This window comes from Urtica dioica, chromosome 12 (assembly GCF_054948205.1).
Source record: "Urtica dioica subsp. dioica isolate 48M chromosome 12, U.dioica_male_clone48M_v1_H2, whole genome shotgun sequence".
NCBI classification, from domain to species: domain Eukaryota; kingdom Viridiplantae; phylum Streptophyta; class Magnoliopsida; order Rosales; family Urticaceae; genus Urtica; species Urtica dioica.
In genome coordinates this window covers 20,729,790-20,749,457 of record NC_142767.1, presented here as the reverse complement: position 1 = coordinate 20,749,457, position 19,668 = coordinate 20,729,790, and the positions used below count along the sequence as shown (strand labels likewise).

Sequence of the window (19,668 nt, the reverse complement as noted above, 5' to 3'; positions counted from 1 at the left end):
TAGACTTATTTTTAGTTTGCCATTTAATCAACATTTAGTAAGTTTTGATAAAATATTCATGATCAAATATTTAGTAAATTGACTGAAATATACTACCAAAATCTTTGCCAAAAAATCACCAAATTTAAAATTAAATAAACTTTAATCTAAATATTATTTGTAATTGTGATAAATAAAGAAACAAAGTTCACCGCACACGTTATCAGCTTTTACATTGTTTGTTGACCTTTCCTTCCATAATTTTAGAAATCAGTTGATTATTCAGTTATTATGTTTATTTAAGGTCATTTGATTTTTCAAATAATTTTTCAAAACGATTTTGGAACATTTTGAGACAATTTGAAGATTTTATATATTGCATATAAATGTCTATTTATAGTTATTGATTTTTATTATTGCACATTACCAACTATTTACAATTATTAACTTGTATTTTACATACATTTTTGCAATCAATATTTGAATCTGAAGACTATTTACGAAATACTATTTTTTTTATTGCAAATGAGCAATATTTGCAGGGCCATTTTTCCGCCGACGTTGCGAAGTCGATCCCTTTCGCGAGACGCCAGGCTGGAGTATCGCCGAAAGATCGTTGATAGGATCTAAAACGATTTAATATATAAAAAAACAAAGAATTTCTAAAGAGTACGGGAACGTGGCGTTACCGTAAAGATTTTTTTTATTGATTTTAAAAACAACAAGCGTTTAGCCTATTAGTTCCCATTTTTTAGCGAATGTAAAGAGTCGCCACCTTGAGGTGGCGTATTAAGAATCTCACGTTGAAAGTGAATGAGAACTAATAAAAGCTTATAAAGGTCATGAGTTATTCTTCTCATTATCAATTGATTTTGAGATGGAACCCCATGATACTTAGTATCACACAAACGCATAAACATTTTAGAATTCATTTCAGAATCGAAATTTGAAGGAAGGACAATCTAAGAAAACAAAAAAAAAATTCCACATGATGTCAAGTCATTTATATGGTTATTTATCTAAAATTTACTAAAGGTCGCTAAACAGCAAATAGCCTATAGTGGCTTAGTTACCTAATTATTTATAATAAACTTATTATATATTTTTAAAATTTTTGCTGCATATATTTTAACCTAGTTGATGGTTTCCTTTTATTAGTTCATGTTTTTAAAAACCGTTTGCAACATAAGTCAATTAATAATTTATTTAGTCAATGATATCATGGATGATCCCCATCAAAGTTCTAGACACAACAAATCGGAATTATACAGTTATAGCCTTTAATATAATAACATAATCTTGTTTGATTAGTAATTATGGCAATATAAACATCCATTATTACATCTTGATCTTAGAAACTGGTATCTGAGACAGCCGACTTTTTTTTCCATATATTACAATATAGAAAATACAATGTCTTTATCAAAGTGTTCTGACCTTCTTACTATTGGCCTTCCAATAAACACTACCAAATTAAATCATCCGTTTCTATCTGTTCATGAGCATGAATCATGCTCGTTATGTATTTGTATATATATATACCTTCAGTCTTCATAAATTGATATAACAGTCTACAGTATTTCAGAACTATAACAGATTAAAAGAAGAAGAAGATGATGAAGTACAGAGTTGCCCTAAAGATGATTTTGCTTTTGGTGTTCTTTGGTTGGCTGATCGTTTGGATACTCATACCAACCAAAGCATATCAAAACCATATGATGGGTTCTAAACTAGACACCAAGCTCGACTCAACATACTTCAGAGAACAAGGTTGAGGCTAACATATACACATTGTTTTTTTTTTTTTATAAATATATATATATATATGTATATATATATATATATATATATTGTTAGTTACAGATACTTGTTGGCTTTTTAATTTGCAGGGACAAATCTTCTCCTATTCTCATTCCCTATCATGCTCATAGCATGTTTGAGCTGTTTGTACCTCCATCTTCAGACCAGGAACAAATCAATCTCATCAAAAAGGTTCATTCAACCAAGCTAATAATACTAATCACCTCTCATTATTGACCATACACAAATTAAATAAAGGCAATAAATCATCATTATTTGTTTGTGTATTCTCATAATTAATAGCCGCTTCGCTTCGCTGAGACGACCGATGTTTGTGAAAGCGCCGCTTGGGATCGTCACGACCGTGGAGTTTTGCTTCACAGCCATGTTTGTGGCTCTCATGGTCTGGTCTCTGGTCAATTACCTCTATATCAGCTACACCAATCTCACTCTCTACATAGACGAAGGAGTGGAAATGCATGGACACACAAACACATCTGGGTCTCTCTATATAGATATAGATCCAGTTATTATTGATAGGATATTTAGTTATATAAATATATTACGTGAACTTACAGGTGGCAAGCGAGGTTCAGAAGCATATCGCTGAGGGTGGGTTATATTGGGAACATAGCTTGGGCGTTTCTGTTCTTTCCGGTCACAAGAGGCTCTTCAATTTTGGCATTATTTGGATTGACATCGGAGTCAAGCATAAAGTACCACATTTGGCTTGGCCATATCTCGATGATTCTTTTTCTGTTTCATACCGTAGGGTTCATTATTTACTGGGTTATGACTCATCAAGCTGTTCTGGTACGTAACTACAATTTCCCAATATAGTTCTTACATTTCAACGCTTGCAATTATTTAGCTTTGCTAATAAGTCCAATAATTTTCAACCTTTTTTATCTTTATCTTTATCGCTTTGTGTGTGGTGGTTTGGGTCATGATTATCGATAGAATGATATGTGCTGTATATGCATGTGCTTTGTCTATTTATTTTCACTCTTTTGTTCGTAGCCTAATAGTAATTGGTTAGTGCTGGATAACATCTTATGTGGATGTGAATTTGTGCACACATATATGTCTACATCCTTAATTCTCAATTCCGGAAATAAAATACCAATAGTGAAGAGTTTTAAAAAGTCTTTAAATTATTATGCCAGTGGTATTAAAAAAAATAATAAAATTTAAATCCTTTAATTTGTTTTGAACTTTTTTTAGATTAATTTTTTAAAAAATTCAATACCTAGACGACTTAGTACATATTTAAAAATTAGAAATAACTTTTTTTTATAATTCTAAAAAGTATCTATATAACAAAATATTACTTTAAACGTACATACAAAAAAATATTTCTCTTTTTATTTAGTGTTTTAAAGTAACTATATAATTTATCTAGTTTTTTTTTTTTATAAAATTAACAAGTTACTTGAGTTTTTAAATATATTTTAAGCCTTTTAGGTGATCAATTTCATAATAAAAAAAAAAACGTAGTTTGGTTTGATTAATAGTATTAAAATGCTAAAGATTAATAGTTTGCAGACCTTTTTGCTCCAAAACTAGTTTATGAACTGAAAAAACCTAAAAGGAAAGTGAGGACGAAATCTTGCATAAATCATGAAATTCATTGGTAGAAAAACATAGTGCATTACATGATAACAGATATATAACATTGTAATAAAACGAAATAAAATAATGCAGCTATTGGAATGGAGCAGAACATATGTATCAAATGTAGCTGGAGAAATAGCAATGGTGTTAGCCTTAGTAATGTGGGTGACAAGCCTGAATAGGGTCCGAAGAAAGATGTTCGAGTTGTTCTTCTACACTCACTACCTCTACATCGTATATGTCATCTTCTACGTACTCCACGTCGGAGCCGCCTATTTCTGCATGATTCTCCCCGGAATATTCCTCTTCCTTATTGATCGATACTTGAGGTTCTTACAATCGCGCAACCGAGCTAGATTGCTCTCCGCTCGCATTTTGCCGTGCAATGTTGTTGAGCTCAATTTTTCCAAGAGCGCAAGTAAGCAAACTAATATATTATCTTAACTATACGTGAACTATACGTGATTAATAGTTAAAGAGTACAGTTATATATTTACATTGCATAGCATAATAAGTGGAAGAATTTTTGGCACCGATGACCAATGGCAAAGCTAGGAATTCCTATAGCAGGAGGGCATATAAATTTAGATTACAATTATAAAACTTTATAAAAAAAAAAAAGTTAGGGTAATAATTGCAATTTTCAAAAGCTCAAGAGAGCATTTGACCCTCCTAAGCCCAAAATAGCTCCGTCCTTGCCGATGACCAAATTTATCAAGTACTAGTGTCTTGACTATTAAACCCTTTTTTTAATTATTGCATTCACCCATGATTTTTTTGTTATTTTAGATATTTCTAACCTCTCTTAAAATTCGTTCAAATTTACAATGAAAATTTTGATGTTTCAAGCTTATACTTATGTGTACTTTAGTGATATGATTCATTAGTAGTTTATAAAATATACTACTAAAGTAAATAAATAAATGTCCCTTTTTTAACATAGTTTTTCCAGATTTATGTTTTTAATAAAATATTTAATGCTTTTTAAAATGGAGCAATTAAGCGAGTAGCTTAATAGTCCACCCTCCTTTTAAAAAATAACTCAAATTTTATTTTATTAAGAAAATAGTCCACCATACCAAAATTATTAATTAAGTTAATTGTTCGCTTAATTTAATTAGCTTCGGAATGATGAGTTATTTCTCTAATTGCAACCCAAAAATATAATTATTAGTTAGGCACCACGTATTATTATTCGTGAATATTAACATTTGTGGGTTTTTATTTTGTTGTTAATTTTGTCGCGCGTAGGGTTGTTGTATAATCCCACAAGCATAATGTTCATAAACGTGCCTATGGTATCAAAGTTGCAATGGCACCCATTCACAGTGATCTCAAGCTCTAGCATGGAATCAGATAAGCTAAGCATTCTTATCAAAAGTGAAGGAAGTTGGTCTCAAAAGCTTTACGAAACGCTTTCCACTTCTTCACATGAAAATAATAATCTTCAGGTTTCAGTTGAGGGACCATATGGCCCATCCTCATTTTCCTTCCTAAGGTCAAAACTCTTCTTGTCGCACATCAATATAGTAATTAATAACTATATATATTTTATTTATTTAACTATTGTGTTTTGTTTAAATAATCATGTTGCGCAGTCACGAGTCACTAATAATGGTGAGTGGTGGGAGTGGAATCGCTCCTTTTATTTCCATAATCAGAGAGATTCTGTTCGAAAGCACGTGCCCCAAAAGTCACGTGCCTAAGATTCATCTCGTTTGCGCGTTCAAGACCTCGTCCGAGCTCACCACGTTGGACCTCTTGCTTCCGATCTCAGGCTCAAACTCGGAACAGATTTCCCAAATTGACCTCCGAATCTCAGCCTACGTGACCCAAGAACAAGAAAAGCCCAATACTGAAGCCCAAAAGCCCGTCCAAACAAAATTCTTTAGGCCCAACCCACTTGACTCTCCAGTCTCGGCAACCTTAGGCCCAAACAACTGGTTGTGGCTGGGTGCGATCATCGCCTCGTCGTTTGCGTTGTTCCTTGTCGTTTTGGGGCTTGTGACACGTTACTATATTTACCCGTTTGACCAGATAGCTGGCCAATATTACCACTTCTCCTATAGGTGTCTTTGGGACATGTTTTTGATATGTGCAAGTATTTGCCTAGCTTCTAGTGTGGCTTTTGTGGTGTGCAAGAGAAGGAATTCAATGGAAGACCAAAGCCAAATTAATAACGTGGAAATGGCGACTCCGACGGTGATGATGTCACCGGCATCGTGGTCGTACACAGAGGGTCAAAACATCGAGCTCGAAAGCCTTCCGTGTCAATCACTGGCTCAAGCCATGAAAGTGCATTTTGGTGCGAGGCCTGATCTCAAAAGTGAGTGCTTCAACTTCATTAACTCAATAATCAATTTTTGTTAATTGTCAAAAAAAAAAAAAAAAAATTAGCTTATGTTACCATGTGGCCCAGCCGAAGCTTATTGTTTACGCTGAACTTCGCTTGGCTTATATATAATTTTTTTTCTTCAAAATTTTTTTTGTTCCACAATTGTGGGACAATTATTTTTCTTTGGCTAGTCTAGCAAGTAAGCAACACCAACACACGATTACTTTTAATTTTTTATTTTTCCTTTTTATTGCAATTTAATACTTTACACGAGTATAGATGCAAGTAAGCAAACAAAGCAAGTGCAACATCGATCGCATGTACATAAGGCTTATATGCGTACATATTCAGGTTTCGTTTTACATGTATATATATGTAATGAATATATAATATATGTATATATACACGTATTTTACAACTTATATATTTTACATGTAATGATTATATAAGTAATAATTTTTTTTATAGAACATTAATCAGTAAACCCGTTGGTAAGCGATATACCATCGGTATCATCTGTAATCGGTATAGATATTTTTATAGGATACCAATCGATATACCAATTGGTAATCGACATATTAGTAAAATCAAAAATTTCGGTATCAATATTTTAATCATTGGACTCACTGTGAGTGAACTTCAGGTATTTTGTTCGATTCAAAAGCTTCGGACGTGGGAGTTTTGGTGTGTGGGCCGAGGAAGATGCGCCACGAGGTCGCCAGGATTTGTGCCTCCGGTTTGGCGGATAATCTCCATTTTGAGTCTATCAGTTTTAATTGGTGAAAAATATGAACATTTTGTTGCATATATATTTAATACCTCCTAATGTTGTATATTTTGTGTTCCGGTCAAGTAATCGTGCATGTAATTTGTTAGAACACATCGTCGATGTGAACACTATTCAGCCGTATTATAAGGTCATGGAATTGAACCAGGAGGCCAAACAAATGTCTATACATTAATGTGTTAGTATGTAAATATTCAAATACATGCAATTAATTAATGTTCAAGTTGTTGCAAGTTGCTTAATCCAAATTGCCAGTGCAAGTAATGTAGACACCATTTCGATAAAAATAAAAATATAAAAAAAAAAAAAAAAAAAAAAAAAAAAAAAGAGTAATGTAGAAACCATGCTAATCAACTTAACTTGTAGAGGTCCAATCTTATGTCACACTTATATTGACGATAAGATTTCGAGTCTATCCCAATTTATAATTTAGTACATAGCTAGGATTGGGGGCAAGAAGAAATAATGCTGCAACTTATCCAAGTGATCAGAATTTCAGATGCTCAAGTGAAAAAGCCTATAAAAACCAAAATCTGCTCAATTTTAAATTCCCTAGTCCTGGTTTCGAGTAGCAGTGTGTTCAACAAGTAGCATTGAGATAGAAGCTTTATGATATTCGTGTGTTATTCCATTCCTTGATGCCGCCCAAACTCTTTGCTTTTGCAATGTTACCATCAACAAAATTCATACAATTTTTTTTTTTTTAATATTGGACCAGACATAGATAGGATAAACACGGAAAGAGGATGGCATTTTCGCCTAATCTGTATAAACTTTTTATAAAGCCAAGATGAGGTAACATATCTGCCCAGAAGGAAGAAAAAAAATACTCCTATGATAAAAAAAAGGAGGGGTTGTAGAAAAAAGCATTTAGCATTAACCAAAAGCCAAACTAGGCCTACCCCAAAAACATATGCCAAGGAAGGGACTATCATAAGTGAGAAGAGAGCTGATAAAAAGGTAAAATTAAAATAAAATGAAAATAGTCAAATAAAAACTCCTAACTAGCTGAGAAAATAAATGAAAAGAAAGAGACAGAGAATCCAATGCCAGAAAAGGCAAAAAAGGAAACTCCCTCTACAACTAAAAAGCACCTAACCAACCTCACTAAAGTTGAAGATCAGCATAACTGTAATTTGTTGTTCAATTTGGCTTCCTCTTCACTAGCTCGGCGCCCATGAAAACATTCCTCGGCCGTCTCTCGCCCCCGCTATTATTATTATTGTCGCTATCGTTGAAGTTATTGCTGTTTCGTGACGCAAAACTACTATCTTCCTCGTCGAAACGATTCCGCCGCAACCCACTTTCCGTATCGCACCGCTTCACTCGCTGATACATATCATACCTTCCTCCTCCACTGTTATTATCCGGTCGTCTTCGATCATCGTCACTGCTGTCGTATCTCCGGTGGCCTCCGCCACCGCCGCGGCCTCTCCCCCTCTCGCCGGAGAATCTCGCCGGACGCATCGCCGGCTCGTAGTAGTCGTCAGAGTTCATCCGTCGAGACGAGCCAACGGACGAGTCGAACCTCTGACCCGTCTGGAACGTCCTCGCCGGAGCTCTTCTTCCCCTGAAACCGCCCCCACCGCCGTTCTGATCGTCGAACCATCTCGAGTTGTTATTATTGTTGCTGTTGTTCATGTGCTGCGGGGAAAAGCGACGTCTCTGCGGAGATACAAACCCGGTTTCGTATTTCGGGCCAAAATTCTGCTTCTGAAACGGCATTCTCATCCTCTGCATTCTGGGCTCAAACCTGTAATCGGGAGACCTGCTGTTACGATGCTGATCCCGAGATGATATCCATCCCCCGGGAGACCGGCTTCTCGACCTGGACTGTGATCTCTTGAAGGGTCGTCTGAAATAAACCGGCCCTCGATTCGGACCCGGACCGGGCGAGTTCTGATCTCTTCTGACAATGCGGCTCGAATACTCGTCGGAGTCGTTCGTCGGAGGAGGCAATGGCCTCTGCTGATTGATGTTGTTATTATTATTATTGTAGTCCCTGAATCCCCGACCCCCTCCTTGCGGATATCTTCTGAATCTTCTTCTGTCGGGACTTTCGTCTCTCATGGGCAACATTCCCCGGTCTCGATTCACTGGCGATCTTCTTCTAACAGGGTAACGGTACGATCCATTTGAGAAGGAGTTCATCGTTTGCCTTCCGTGGCCGTAACTATCAGCTCCTCCGACTCCTCCTTCTGAATGCATTGCATATCCACCGCAGCTCTCCCTAGGCCTGGAACGATCGGGGCCAAAGGGACCACGGAAATTGGGAGATGATTCTCTGCGCCTCGAGTCCCAATAGTTCACCGAAGGATTGGCGGGGCCGGGACCGGCAGGGTTTTTCGGATGGATCTGCAAATCGGCTCTCTCCTTTCCCACGGAATGATTGGCGCGAGCCTCTTCCGATACTGAACAGAAATCCAAATTGCTAGACCTGATGCAGCACATAAATAATTGAAGCTTGAGGAACCGGTAAACTCAATATGAAAATAATAATCAATGATAATAAAACAACAAAGTTTACCTGCTCTGTACAAAGGCCGAATCATTCAGACCCAAGCCAACAATGCCCGGGAAGTCCTCTGGAGACGCCACTTTGGCAAGTGAATCCTTCCCATCAAAACTATCCAAGCTGTTTGTGTGTTTCACAATCACGCATCCATCTCCGGGTAGCACTTCTTCTGCCATTCTGCTCGGAGATATTTCAGAGCCTCTCGACAATGCTTCCGATCCAGACACTCCTTTCATCTTCGAGCCCACCGGCTTTTGTCTCAAAGCATCACCGTGCTCGCAAATGCCGTCGAATCCGGATCCGAACACCCTCTCGATCTGGTGCACATCGACACTCCTCTCTCTCACACGAAACTCTTCCTCGCTGCACTCAACTTGCACGCCAGGCTTATTCGACGTCGAGTAGGAGGCAGCGGCGGTGGCATCGTCGCATGTGTCGGACCCGTAATCAATGCACTCCTCGTAGTCGACCTCTTCCCAATACGGCGGAGGAGCATCGCACTCTCGTAGCTCTCCGTCCTCGTACTGAGAATCGTATCCTGTTTCCAAGTTCTTGCTGCTTCCCTTTTCGACGCTAGAGTTCTGGCTTAATGCAGACTTTTGCAGCACGTCTTCACGCTCCTCGGTAACGCCCACTTCCTCTGTGGCTTTGTTAACTGATATCGCCGGATGACTTTCGTGTGAAATTGTCATTTCTCGAGGTAGCTCCAAAATTTTCTCCACCTTACAAGCAGCCCCTCCATCAACTTTATTTACATCATTGCTCAATTGTACACCAACAGCATCACCATCCTCTTCCACCTTCTTCTCAGCGAGAAGAAGGAACAATGCTTTCGGAGTTCCCTCGAACAACATAGAAGCTTCAACATTTTCAGATGACAAACAGGGTGAGCTGTTCTTTGGCGCATATTTTACCGCATTATCTGTAGGAAGACTGCATTTCTCTTCACTTTTATCCATAGAAGAGCTTAATTCCCCTCTTGACACCGCTTGATTGATGACAGATTGCACTGGAGCAACAATATCATCTGCAATTTCTCTAGACTCCTTCAACTCACAAGCTTCTGAGCCCTCCAGCTTCGTATCCTCCTTGACTTCTTGCATCTCTGTGCGAGAATCTGTATCGCGCGGAGTTTCCCAAGCCTCCATTTCAAGATTTAAATCCCAGTGTAATCTAACATCTCGGGAAGAAACAGAATTTTCGACTGTTTTCTCATCTCCTGCATCCCTTTGACCATCTTCGGCGCCTTTATGATTTGCATCTGCATTGTCCAGGAGAGCCTTTTCTTTCCCATCAAGTGCAGAATCCGTTCGATCGGAATGAGTTGTTTCCTTCAACAAAATAGACTCTTCAAGAGGCAAACCCGTAATTGATTTCTCCATATCAACCTGGGAAGACTTTTCCACAAGGCTTTCCTTACAATTTGTATCATCGCCCATGTCGTCATTGCAAGCAGCAGCGGCCAGTATTTCAATACCAGAGAAATCCTCCTCGACACAAATCTGATTTGCCTTCCTCCTTCTAGTAGATCCATCCACTTTCTTGGGAACAGATTTCTGACAAGATTTGTTGTCTTCGCTCAAAAACTGTTTACGGTCTTTCTTTAGTGGAGAAATGTAACGAGGTGGGGACGATGATCGGACCGTAAATCTCCTCTTCTTTATCGGTACATGCTCGATTTTATCACTGAATCGCTGTCCAAGGACTGCTACTCCAAGCTACAAAAGAGATGCAAATCATCAGTAAAAAAAAAACAAGAAGAGAGACATAACACAGTACATTTAGTTTCAAATAAAATATGCAAAAAAATATCAACCTTCTCAGATTCAGACACTGTTATTTCGGAGGGGCTTTCGGTGCCCTTATCAGGCAGATCTGCATCAGATTTGGGGCTTCTGTCAAGTTGTTTCCTCGACCTCCTGGTTGCACTTCGGTAGCCCTTCGAGACAGTTTTCCATGTCAAGTCTGGGTTAATGAAGTTGGTAAGCTCTAATCCTTTTGTACTGATCATGCTTCTAGGTATTGATCCTATCCCATCAACTGGATCTCTTCCACGGATAGTCTTGCAGGACGCCGTTTTTGCTACCGTTCTACTCGCCCCCAGCGTGGCGTTTTTGGTATGAACAGAAGAGCAACAAGTCTGCACATCAAATGAGGATGATAAGTTTAGATTACATATTTCACTACCAATTTCAGTTTGTTGATAAATATATGAACTTACTATTGCCGTGGTTCCTATCCTCGTTCAAAATATTCAACAGGAAATTGAACCCACGCGACCCGCCTGCAATTGCAAAAAAATGAAACAAAAAATGATCAGGATACTATAAACAAAACAGAAACACAACAAACAACAATTCGGGCTAATTCTGCCATAAGGAACATGATTTCAAAGCTCAAAGTCGACAACAAGACTACCAGCATATGCCTCCACAGGCTTATTACCTTGAGGCAGACTTTTCGGTCGCCTGCAAAATTTTCCGCACTTATTTCCCAAAGTGACATTATGCCACAACGGGGTTGTTACCTTACAGGTCCAAGATCTCATTTTTCAACACAAAATATGGAAAAATAAATTGATTTTGCTAACTAAAGAGAGGCACATTAGACATGGTAATCTAAATACGAACGGCGTGTAAAATCCCAAGAGAAATTCAGTGAAATCTCTTCTATTGAACATTAACGCCGTTACACTTTTTAAACCCTGCGAAGATAATCGACAAATATAGACAGAATCAACGATTAGAGCTATAACTTCCACAGAATCCTCGGAAAAGTGCCTTCTTGTTTGAGGTAGAAGCAATCAATGAAGCTAATAGATCCTCCGAATAAATGTAAGAATCTTCACATAATCCAAACTTATATCCAAGCACATGAGCAAAAAAGCTAAGAGATTCAAATTTCCAAGAACAAGAAAATAACTGCCCGTGACTTGCAGATCCAATCATTTAGGATCAAAATCACGAACAATCATCAGATTCAAAAGAAGCCCCAGCTATTCACTCAACTCCTCGAGAGAAAGGCGAGCCAGGAGAAATCACCAGAAAAATCAAGAATGATGGAACATCTCTGAAGGACAGACTTGGTAGGGCTTCTGAGCAGAGAGAAATATAGCAAAATCTTTGCCCTAGAATCGGCTCGATCAATCGAGCAAAAAACAACCCTCCATGTCGTCGCTACCAAACCCTAAGGTTTTCTTTTCACAAATCTAGACGACCAGCGTCAACCCTCGCTCGTGTTCGGCGGGCTTGAAGACTAGAGCCTCACAGATCTCGAACTCAACGAGGCATGGCGTCTTTCCCCGAGACCGAGCGATTTAGAGACTCGTAAGAAAGCTACGAAAAGGACATCGATGGATTTGAGATCGAAAACCCTTGGTTACGAAGAAGGCGATTCACAAACTCGACGGAAGAAGAAAAACAACCACAAAATATTTCTTTCATAGAAACTTCATCATAAGGCTTTTAGGGTTTTTTTTTCATCAATACCTGTTCGTTTCGTTATTTCTTCCTCCTCTCCCAACAAACACCTATCGCCGCCACAAATGACCGAGCGAAATCCACGACGTCTCAAGAAACGCAACGAAGAGCCATAAATACAGACAAATCAACGGTGAATCGACGAGGACGAGACGCGTTTCGAATCTTCTTCAACTTCTTCGTTCCTGGTTTGTGTCGGCTTCAAAAGAAATATAAACAGAGACGATTGAATCACGGCGAGATCTTGATCGTCGGATATGAACCTTCAGATTTCTCGATAAGTTATCGCTTCGAGATTTTCCTCTGTTTTAATTTTCGTTTCTTTCTTCTGCTTTCATCGCCAACCTTCTCGTCTTCGTTTTCTTTCTTTCTTCTTCTTCTTCTTCTTCTTCTTCCTGTTTGGACGAAAATAAATGGAGATCTATCACCACGTATTTATTGTCCGAGTTTTACCTACACTGCCCTTCAATATGTTTCAATTTCCGATTATACCCTTTTAAACAATTTTCCTTCCATCTAATTTTTTTTTCTTTGGTTTTCTGATCTGATAAATAGAGATAGGGATTTCCTCCAAAAAAAAAATAGAGATAGGGAAAGGAAACAAGATTGGAGAGGAGTTTGGGAAACGAATCTTGAAGCCTCGATTTGGCTGCTTTGCAGAGTCAATGGTTGTATAGTGACCAATCAATTTCTCCCCAAAAAAAATACCAAAAATTACACACAAATATAAAGGTGTGTAATATTGACTTTGGGAATTATGGCTAAACATAGGAGTTTTTGACATTAAACATAGGAGTTTTGACATTAATTATACATTTCGCTGTGCAAACTATTTATTTGTTAATATTTAAACCGAATTTCGCAATGCAATAACTTATATTTGTATGTTTTTATGATCTCCTTTCATTTTAAGCATTTCCTTTTTCATATATGAAAATAAGATTAAAAAAATTATATTCAATTTTTAAAAAATCATCGAAGTTGGGAAGGTCTTGATATGTGACATATAAACCTAGTCAAGTTCTTCAAAGCCGGAGCTCTAAGTCGTCGTTATTTGTGAGCCTATTTTCATCGTGCGAAACAGTGGTAGACTTTTTTCACTTATGGATGATTTTTTCTCTTGTTGATCTCATATTATAAAAATTGTTTATTCTCTATGGGTGTGATTTATAGTCGGAGAAGTTACCCAAAAAAGAAGAAGAAGAAGAAGCAATTTGAACCGGGTAAAAACATAGTCCTTGCTAATGGTACGTAATATCTCTAAACACTAGTGACCAATAATTTTTATTATAATTATGAATGTATATGTGATCCACTTCTCATTTATTTCAAGAAATTTTTGTATTTTTCTATGAGTTTTCATTGTAATTTAAGGTGTTTTGATTTTTATCAATATTTCTCCATTGATGGAGTCATTTTATTCCAAAATAAAGAAAATCTTATTTAACATGTGGCTAACTATGCGAAGCTAAGAGGCTCTCTTTGGACACCCAACTCAACATGCTCGAATTCGTAAACTAACGTGTCTGTCCGATCTTGAGCTACTGAATTGTTACAAAGATGTGCTTAAGTGACCGGTAAACGAAAATTTTACTGGATGAATCTGTAGTTCTTCAAGCATTGCTTCTAAGTTTTTAACCATGATGGTATTATGGAAAGGAAAAAAAATACCAAAACAATTTTAAGGTGAAAGAACAAAACATGGCCATTTCAGTTGCCTAGTTTATTTTATGAACATTTTTGGGTTCACCTTCGTTATCTCAATCGAGGCCCTAGAATAAGGAAAAGTCAAAAAAACTATATTTATTGAAACAGAAAAAATTAAATGAGGAAGAAAAGTATGAATTTCCAGGTTCCTTCCGCGCAAACTTTTATTCCACGAAAGGAACCCCACCCACTATCCGTTGGGCCCCACGTTACGCGAACTCATCCCCCAAAAAAGTCAACACGATTCCTTTTTCCCTCTTTTGTCCGCTGAACAGTCTAATTGCATCTGAGCCGTCTATCTAATCATCCCACCGCATCAACAGCTACCGACGGTCCAGATCATACACAATTCGTGACAAATGACCTTGATAGCAACAGGGCTTGCGTAAACTATTGACTTTCCCAATCTACCCCTGAGTTTCTTATCTTTTTTTCCTTTTGTTCCCACAGCGTACCACGTCGACTTTGGGAGAAATAATAAAATAACAACTTGATCACCACAATCCACTTCCTATGTGTTGCCCACCCAATAAGTGTACATTTTTTTATTTATTACATAAAAATAAATAAATAAACAGTTGTCGAGTTTCAAAAGTCCACTAAACATGATTAACTCAATCAAGCAAACAAAATACAGATGAACTTCTTCATTATTGAGATCTCGCTTCACTCGTCCGAGCAAAAAAAAATATCTCGCTTCACTCTCAAAACAATAATAAACAAATTGGACTGTAGTTGGGCATATATTATTATCAAAACCACAGTGAATTTAAAAAAAAAAAAATAGCTTCTTAACACGTAGTAGAGCTGAGAGAGATAACTGTGAAGTCAAATTGGCTAATCGGAAATTTCAGGTAAAAACGAAAAAATGTCAAACTAAACAACCAAAAGCCAACAAAAAATAAAAATGATTAGGATGTATAAACAAATAAAGGCTTTTTTAGTAAGATTTTGCGAAAATGGCGACTTCAGTGGCGGGTTTTCCAGTCATGAAGCAAGTTTTGATCCCTTCGGGCTGCTCAAAAGGAAAGCACCTAATCGTCGCCGTTGTTTCTTCTTTTACTTTCAACTCATCCGTGTCGCTGCATAGATTCAAGAGTTTAAACCTCATTTCGCCTGTAAATATAAAGTAAAATAATTCACAATTTTTGGATTAATCGTAGTCAGATTGTGGGTACCTTGCTGACCAAGGACCCCTTGCCCATTTTCCCTCCGCGATCGCGGCTTTAAGTTCATCGTAAGAGGTAACATCAACAATATTGCTGCAACGAAACCCAAAAAAATAAATGTTAAAACTTACATTTCTCGGCAATAAATATTTTTCAGATTTTGATAAACACCCAGCGCGGATCGGAAGTTTCTGAGACGGGACTGAGAATAAAAACTCAATATAAATGTACGTACGCGAGTATTTGAAGAGAGAGAGAGAGAGAGAGAGAATGAAACCTATCGCGAAATGTCGTTGCACGCTCCAAAAGAGATGCCTGGATTTCTTCCAACTTTTCTTTCACATAAGCCACCAAAACTGAAGGCTCCATCGATATCCCAAAAGCTTTTCCTTTCTTTCCCGGGATGTCCCTCCGACAAGCGACCACACTCCGACTTGAAACATCGCGGGGACCGATTTCAATTCTTAATGGGACACCCTACAAAGCATTAGGTCAATTCCCGTTAGCCCAGATGAAAATCAATGAAATATAGCAAAGTTACGGTGCATCTTTTGGAAATAGGACAAACCTTCATTTCCCAGAAATTGTATTTCCATCCTGGGGTTTTTTGGTCCGAGTCGTCAAATTTAACTTTAATCCCCGCACTGTGTAGAACTTCTTTAACAGACGATGCAGCATTGAGAACTCCAGCTTTATCATCATCTGACTTCCAAATCGGTACAATCACAACCTAAGCGTACAAGATAAACCTTCTTAGAAGAAAAATCAAGGTTCATGGAGATAGTTCAACACGATAAAAACAAACGTAGTCTAAACCGGAACTCTGATAGAGCTCACACAAAATACACACTGTAATAGTCACTTTCATCGATTGAAGAAAAGCTCTATTATAATTGCAAGTGCTAAACGTTCGAGGTTGTTAGGCCTCTCCCACTAAATCACAAACTGATACAGAATAATTCTTCACGCTTACAGTACTGGAGCATATCTCTGTTACAGAAAGGAAATCGCAACAATAATTAAAAGATGCTGATCGGTATTTGTAACAAACCCTCAGTTTCTCAACTCCTCATTTTCTACACGGGCTCGGACTCATCACACTCTTACCCGGCCTGATTGGTCCCTCTCACAAGCATGAAACGATTTGACCGCTTAATCACATTCCTAAATATCTACTTAATTTTATTGTCTTATGTGTTATACCTTTAGCATGTAACCTCAATTCTCATTGAATAGTTAAAACAAGCAATATCCAATTATCGAATTACAATGGAATAAGAGGGGATTCCAATTTCACCTGTACAGGTGCAATCCTTGGAGGAAGCATCAAACCGGTATCGTCTCCATGGGTCATGATTATACCCCCAACGAAGCGAGTACTAATCGCCCACGATGTCTGCCAAACATGTTGTCTATCTCCATTCTCGTCTGTAAACTGTACGAAGCACAAATGTGCACAAAAATGTGAGATTAAAAAGATCAAGCACCAAAAAACACGAAGTAATCTACCAAGTGTCCGTAAAACACCTGTGTTTCAAATGCACGAGAGAAGTTCTGCCCGAGATTATGGCTAGTTCCTGCCTGTAACGCCCTCCTGTCACCCATCATAGCCTCTATGGTGTAAGTTCTATTCGCACCAGCAAATGTCTCGACTTTCGACTTTCGACCAACAACAACAGGCATTGCAGCATGTTCGTACGCGAATTTGGTATAGACTTCGATCATTTGCCTAGCCTACAAGCTCATTGTCAACAATCCATTAGGCTTTGTTTGGAACCAGATTTTACGACGAAAAATAAAATTCGTGGGAAAATGAGAAGGAATTCAAAATTCTCTGCTGTTTTATACATGGAAATCAAGGAAACTTTTATTGAAAGAGAGTCACACTTACATGCCGTACATGAGAGAAACCAAAATCCACCACATGTGTGAATTTTCTTGGATTTTCATTTTGCAATCATTTATTTTTTCCAAGGAAACTGAAATCCTTAATACACAATTCCACAAAAAAAAAAAAATAGAGACTCTCCCGAAATTTCCTCAATCCAAATAACACAAGATAAATATAATTGATTTTCATTGTTTCCCCCTCAGATTTTAAGTTCTAAACATACCTTTAAAGACAAGAAATAATCCAAGTTTCAAAACCAACTTCGCAAAAGGAAGACCCGTTACCTCTATTTCTGCCTCTTCAGGAGTGGCGTGAGCAGTATGTCCCTCCTGCCACAGGAATTCAAGCGTCCTCACGAAGGGCTTTGTGCGCGACTCCCATCTTGTAACATTTGCCCACTGAACAAAATAAAGCACAATTGAAAAAAGTGGGTTCAAATTCATAATCTTCACAACTTTATTGTACTAGATGAGAGCAAACAATGCGAACCTGGTTAATCATGAGAGGAAGATCACGATGACTGCGAATCCACTGAGTAAACATGTGGTTGACTATGGTTTCACTTGTTGGTCTAACCTGCCAGAGCCTCAAGAATCAAACCCAGACCTTAGGCCAAGAAAACAATAAATGATTTTCATACGTTCAAAACTGAATACAGAACTCTTAATCCTAAAGTATTCAAGAGGACACACATACCACCAGTTTTTCTTCAAGCTCTTTGCCTCCTCCGATTGTCACTACAGCTAATTCGGGACTAAACCCCTCAACATGGCTAGCTTCTTTCTCTATAAAAGAGTACGGTATAAACTGCACAAGAAAATCCGTATACCGAATAAACCACAGAAATTTAATGCAGAGCATATGTTCTGCCTGTAATTGATATGCTCCCACATTTTTATATTAAATAAAAAAACTATTTCCATGCACCAAAACTTACTTATTCTGGCTCGTTGCAAACCAACTTCCAAGAATTCATAGATATAATTCAGGATTTTACATATTGAAGTTCTGACCTCAATGCATATGATCAAGCATTTGGTGTACTTGAACTCTAAGTACAAGTCAGAAGAGTCTAAATTCAAGCAATCATTATACATAAATAGCCTCTCACCTGAGGGAAATACATATTGCTGTGACCGGTCTCCTTGAATTTCACGTTCAAATAATCCTACAAAAAAAAAAACAGAATTCAAACTTTAACATCCTTATGACTACCACACACACACACACAAAAATAGACACTGTGAGACCTGAATAGCTTCCCAAATGGCGTAACCGTATGGGCGAATAACCATGGTTCCTCGCACCGGACCATAATCGGCGAGCTCGGCGGCGTCGATGACGTCGAGGTACCAAGCGCTGAAATTCTTCGAGCGAGGCGTGACGGCACGGTCCTGGACTCGGATCCTCTGCCCGGAATCCACGAGGCTCTCGGTCTCAGCCTCCGTGCTTAGAGCCGCCGATACTCGGCTGAAGAACTGCGGACTCCGTTGGTACCGTCGGAGGACACGGCCGGAGACGGAGGACGGAAAGAAAAGAGAGGTTAGAGAAGGTAGTCTCAGACTCACCACCATTTCTTTTTCTTCTGGGGTTTGGGTTTATGAGGTTGCGATTTAGCAAACAGATAATTATAGATGTATCCTTATTTTGTATGTGTACGGACCAAGTGTTGGGCCTCATTGGGCCTTTTGAGTTCCTCCGATCCAGTGTACGGTCCAATTCGGACAGGGCATTGAAAAATAAAATTAGACCGGTCCGGTTTGAACCGCTTTGAATTTTTTTTTTTTTTTTTTTTTTTTTTTTTTTGCCAGATTGAACTAGAAAAACAACTCAACATCAATTATCTTGAATATTCAATACAGATACTACCAGTTAATTAGATGTGAATGCTTTAGATTTTATTATTATTATAATAAAAAAAAAACAAATTGGAGCTAGTTTGGACTGAACCGTTGTTTCAATTTTTGAAACGGTATCGGACCATTAGAAGTCAGTCTCAAAAGCCACATTGGAGGAACATTAGCGTTACTCCGACAACCAGAGCGAAAAAAAAATGGTACAAGTATTAACTTGTAGCTTTACAATAGCTAATTCTTTATAATTAGAGCTAATTCTTTATAATTAGAGCTAATTCTTTATTATTATTATAATTAAAAAAAATTGGAGCTAGTTTGGAACGGGATCGGACCATTTGAAGTCAGTCTCAAAAGCCACATTGGAGGAACATTTGAAAAAAAAAATTGGTAAAAGTGTTGAACGATATATTCTCCATAATACACGCCTAAAGAGTTTCCTACTTTTTAGCTATATCAGTTTTGTATATTAGGCTAGTTTGTTATCAGCTTTTACTGCGTTAATTAGTTTCCCATTATTACGTTATAATCTGTTGTAA

The 19,668-nt window shown here is 37.8% G+C and overlaps 3 protein-coding genes and 1 long non-coding RNA gene across 5 annotated transcripts; 1 reads left to right on the top strand and 3 right to left on the bottom strand.

The window, feature by feature from the left end:
• The first annotated feature begins 1,295 nt into the window (after nucleotides 1-1,295).
• On the top strand, nucleotides 1,296-6,731 carry LOC149380184 (ferric reduction oxidase 4-like). Its single transcript, XM_089602505.1, has 8 exons — nucleotides 1,296-1,749; nucleotides 1,869-1,971; nucleotides 2,083-2,256; nucleotides 2,358-2,592; nucleotides 3,484-3,811; nucleotides 4,645-4,891; nucleotides 4,992-5,719; nucleotides 6,372-6,731. The coding sequence occupies exons 1-8, from the start codon at nucleotides 1,593-1,595 to the stop codon at nucleotides 6,509-6,511; spliced, it is 2,112 nt and encodes a 703-aa protein (XP_089458631.1). The 5' UTR covers nucleotides 1,296-1,592; the 3' UTR covers nucleotides 6,512-6,731.
• Nucleotides 1,802-2,478, bottom strand: LOC149380185 (uncharacterized). Its single transcript, XR_016294091.1, has 2 exons — nucleotides 2,356-2,478; nucleotides 1,802-2,286 (listed from the first exon to the last, which is right to left on the bottom strand). It is a non-coding gene; the product is annotated as an uncharacterized LOC149380185 (long non-coding RNA).
• Nucleotides 6,732-7,259: 528 nt separating the features above from the next.
• On the bottom strand, nucleotides 7,260-13,092 carry LOC149380183 (dentin sialophosphoprotein-like protein). 2 transcript variants are annotated; one of them, XM_089602425.1, is made up of 6 exons: nucleotides 12,519-13,092; nucleotides 11,476-12,365; nucleotides 11,252-11,314; nucleotides 10,847-11,170; nucleotides 9,043-10,748; nucleotides 7,260-8,952 (listed from the first exon to the last, which is right to left on the bottom strand). In XM_089602425.1, the coding sequence occupies exons 4-6, from the start codon at nucleotides 11,039-11,041 to the stop codon at nucleotides 7,659-7,661; spliced, it is 3,195 nt and encodes a 1,064-aa protein (XP_089458551.1). In that variant the 5' UTR covers nucleotides 11,042-11,170; nucleotides 11,252-11,314; nucleotides 11,476-12,365; nucleotides 12,519-13,092; the 3' UTR covers nucleotides 7,260-7,658. The 2 variants fall into 2 exon arrangements, with proteins under 2 accessions (XP_089458551.1, XP_089458550.1); XM_089602424.1 differs by lacking the exon at nucleotides 11,476-12,365.
• Nucleotides 13,093-14,893: 1,801 nt separating this feature from the next.
• Nucleotides 14,894-18,880, bottom strand: OVA6 (Class II aaRS and biotin synthetases superfamily protein). Its single transcript, XM_089603739.1, has 11 exons — nucleotides 18,527-18,880; nucleotides 18,388-18,444; nucleotides 17,973-18,083; nucleotides 17,766-17,852; nucleotides 17,561-17,674; nucleotides 16,913-17,119; nucleotides 16,683-16,820; nucleotides 15,954-16,115; nucleotides 15,663-15,862; nucleotides 15,395-15,478; nucleotides 14,894-15,298 (listed from the first exon to the last, which is right to left on the bottom strand). Exons 1-11 carry the CDS (start codon nucleotides 18,848-18,850, stop codon nucleotides 15,157-15,159), a joined length of 1,626 nt encoding a protein of 541 aa, XP_089459865.1. The 5' UTR covers nucleotides 18,851-18,880; the 3' UTR covers nucleotides 14,894-15,156.
• Between the last annotated feature and the right edge of the window lie 788 nt (nucleotides 18,881-19,668).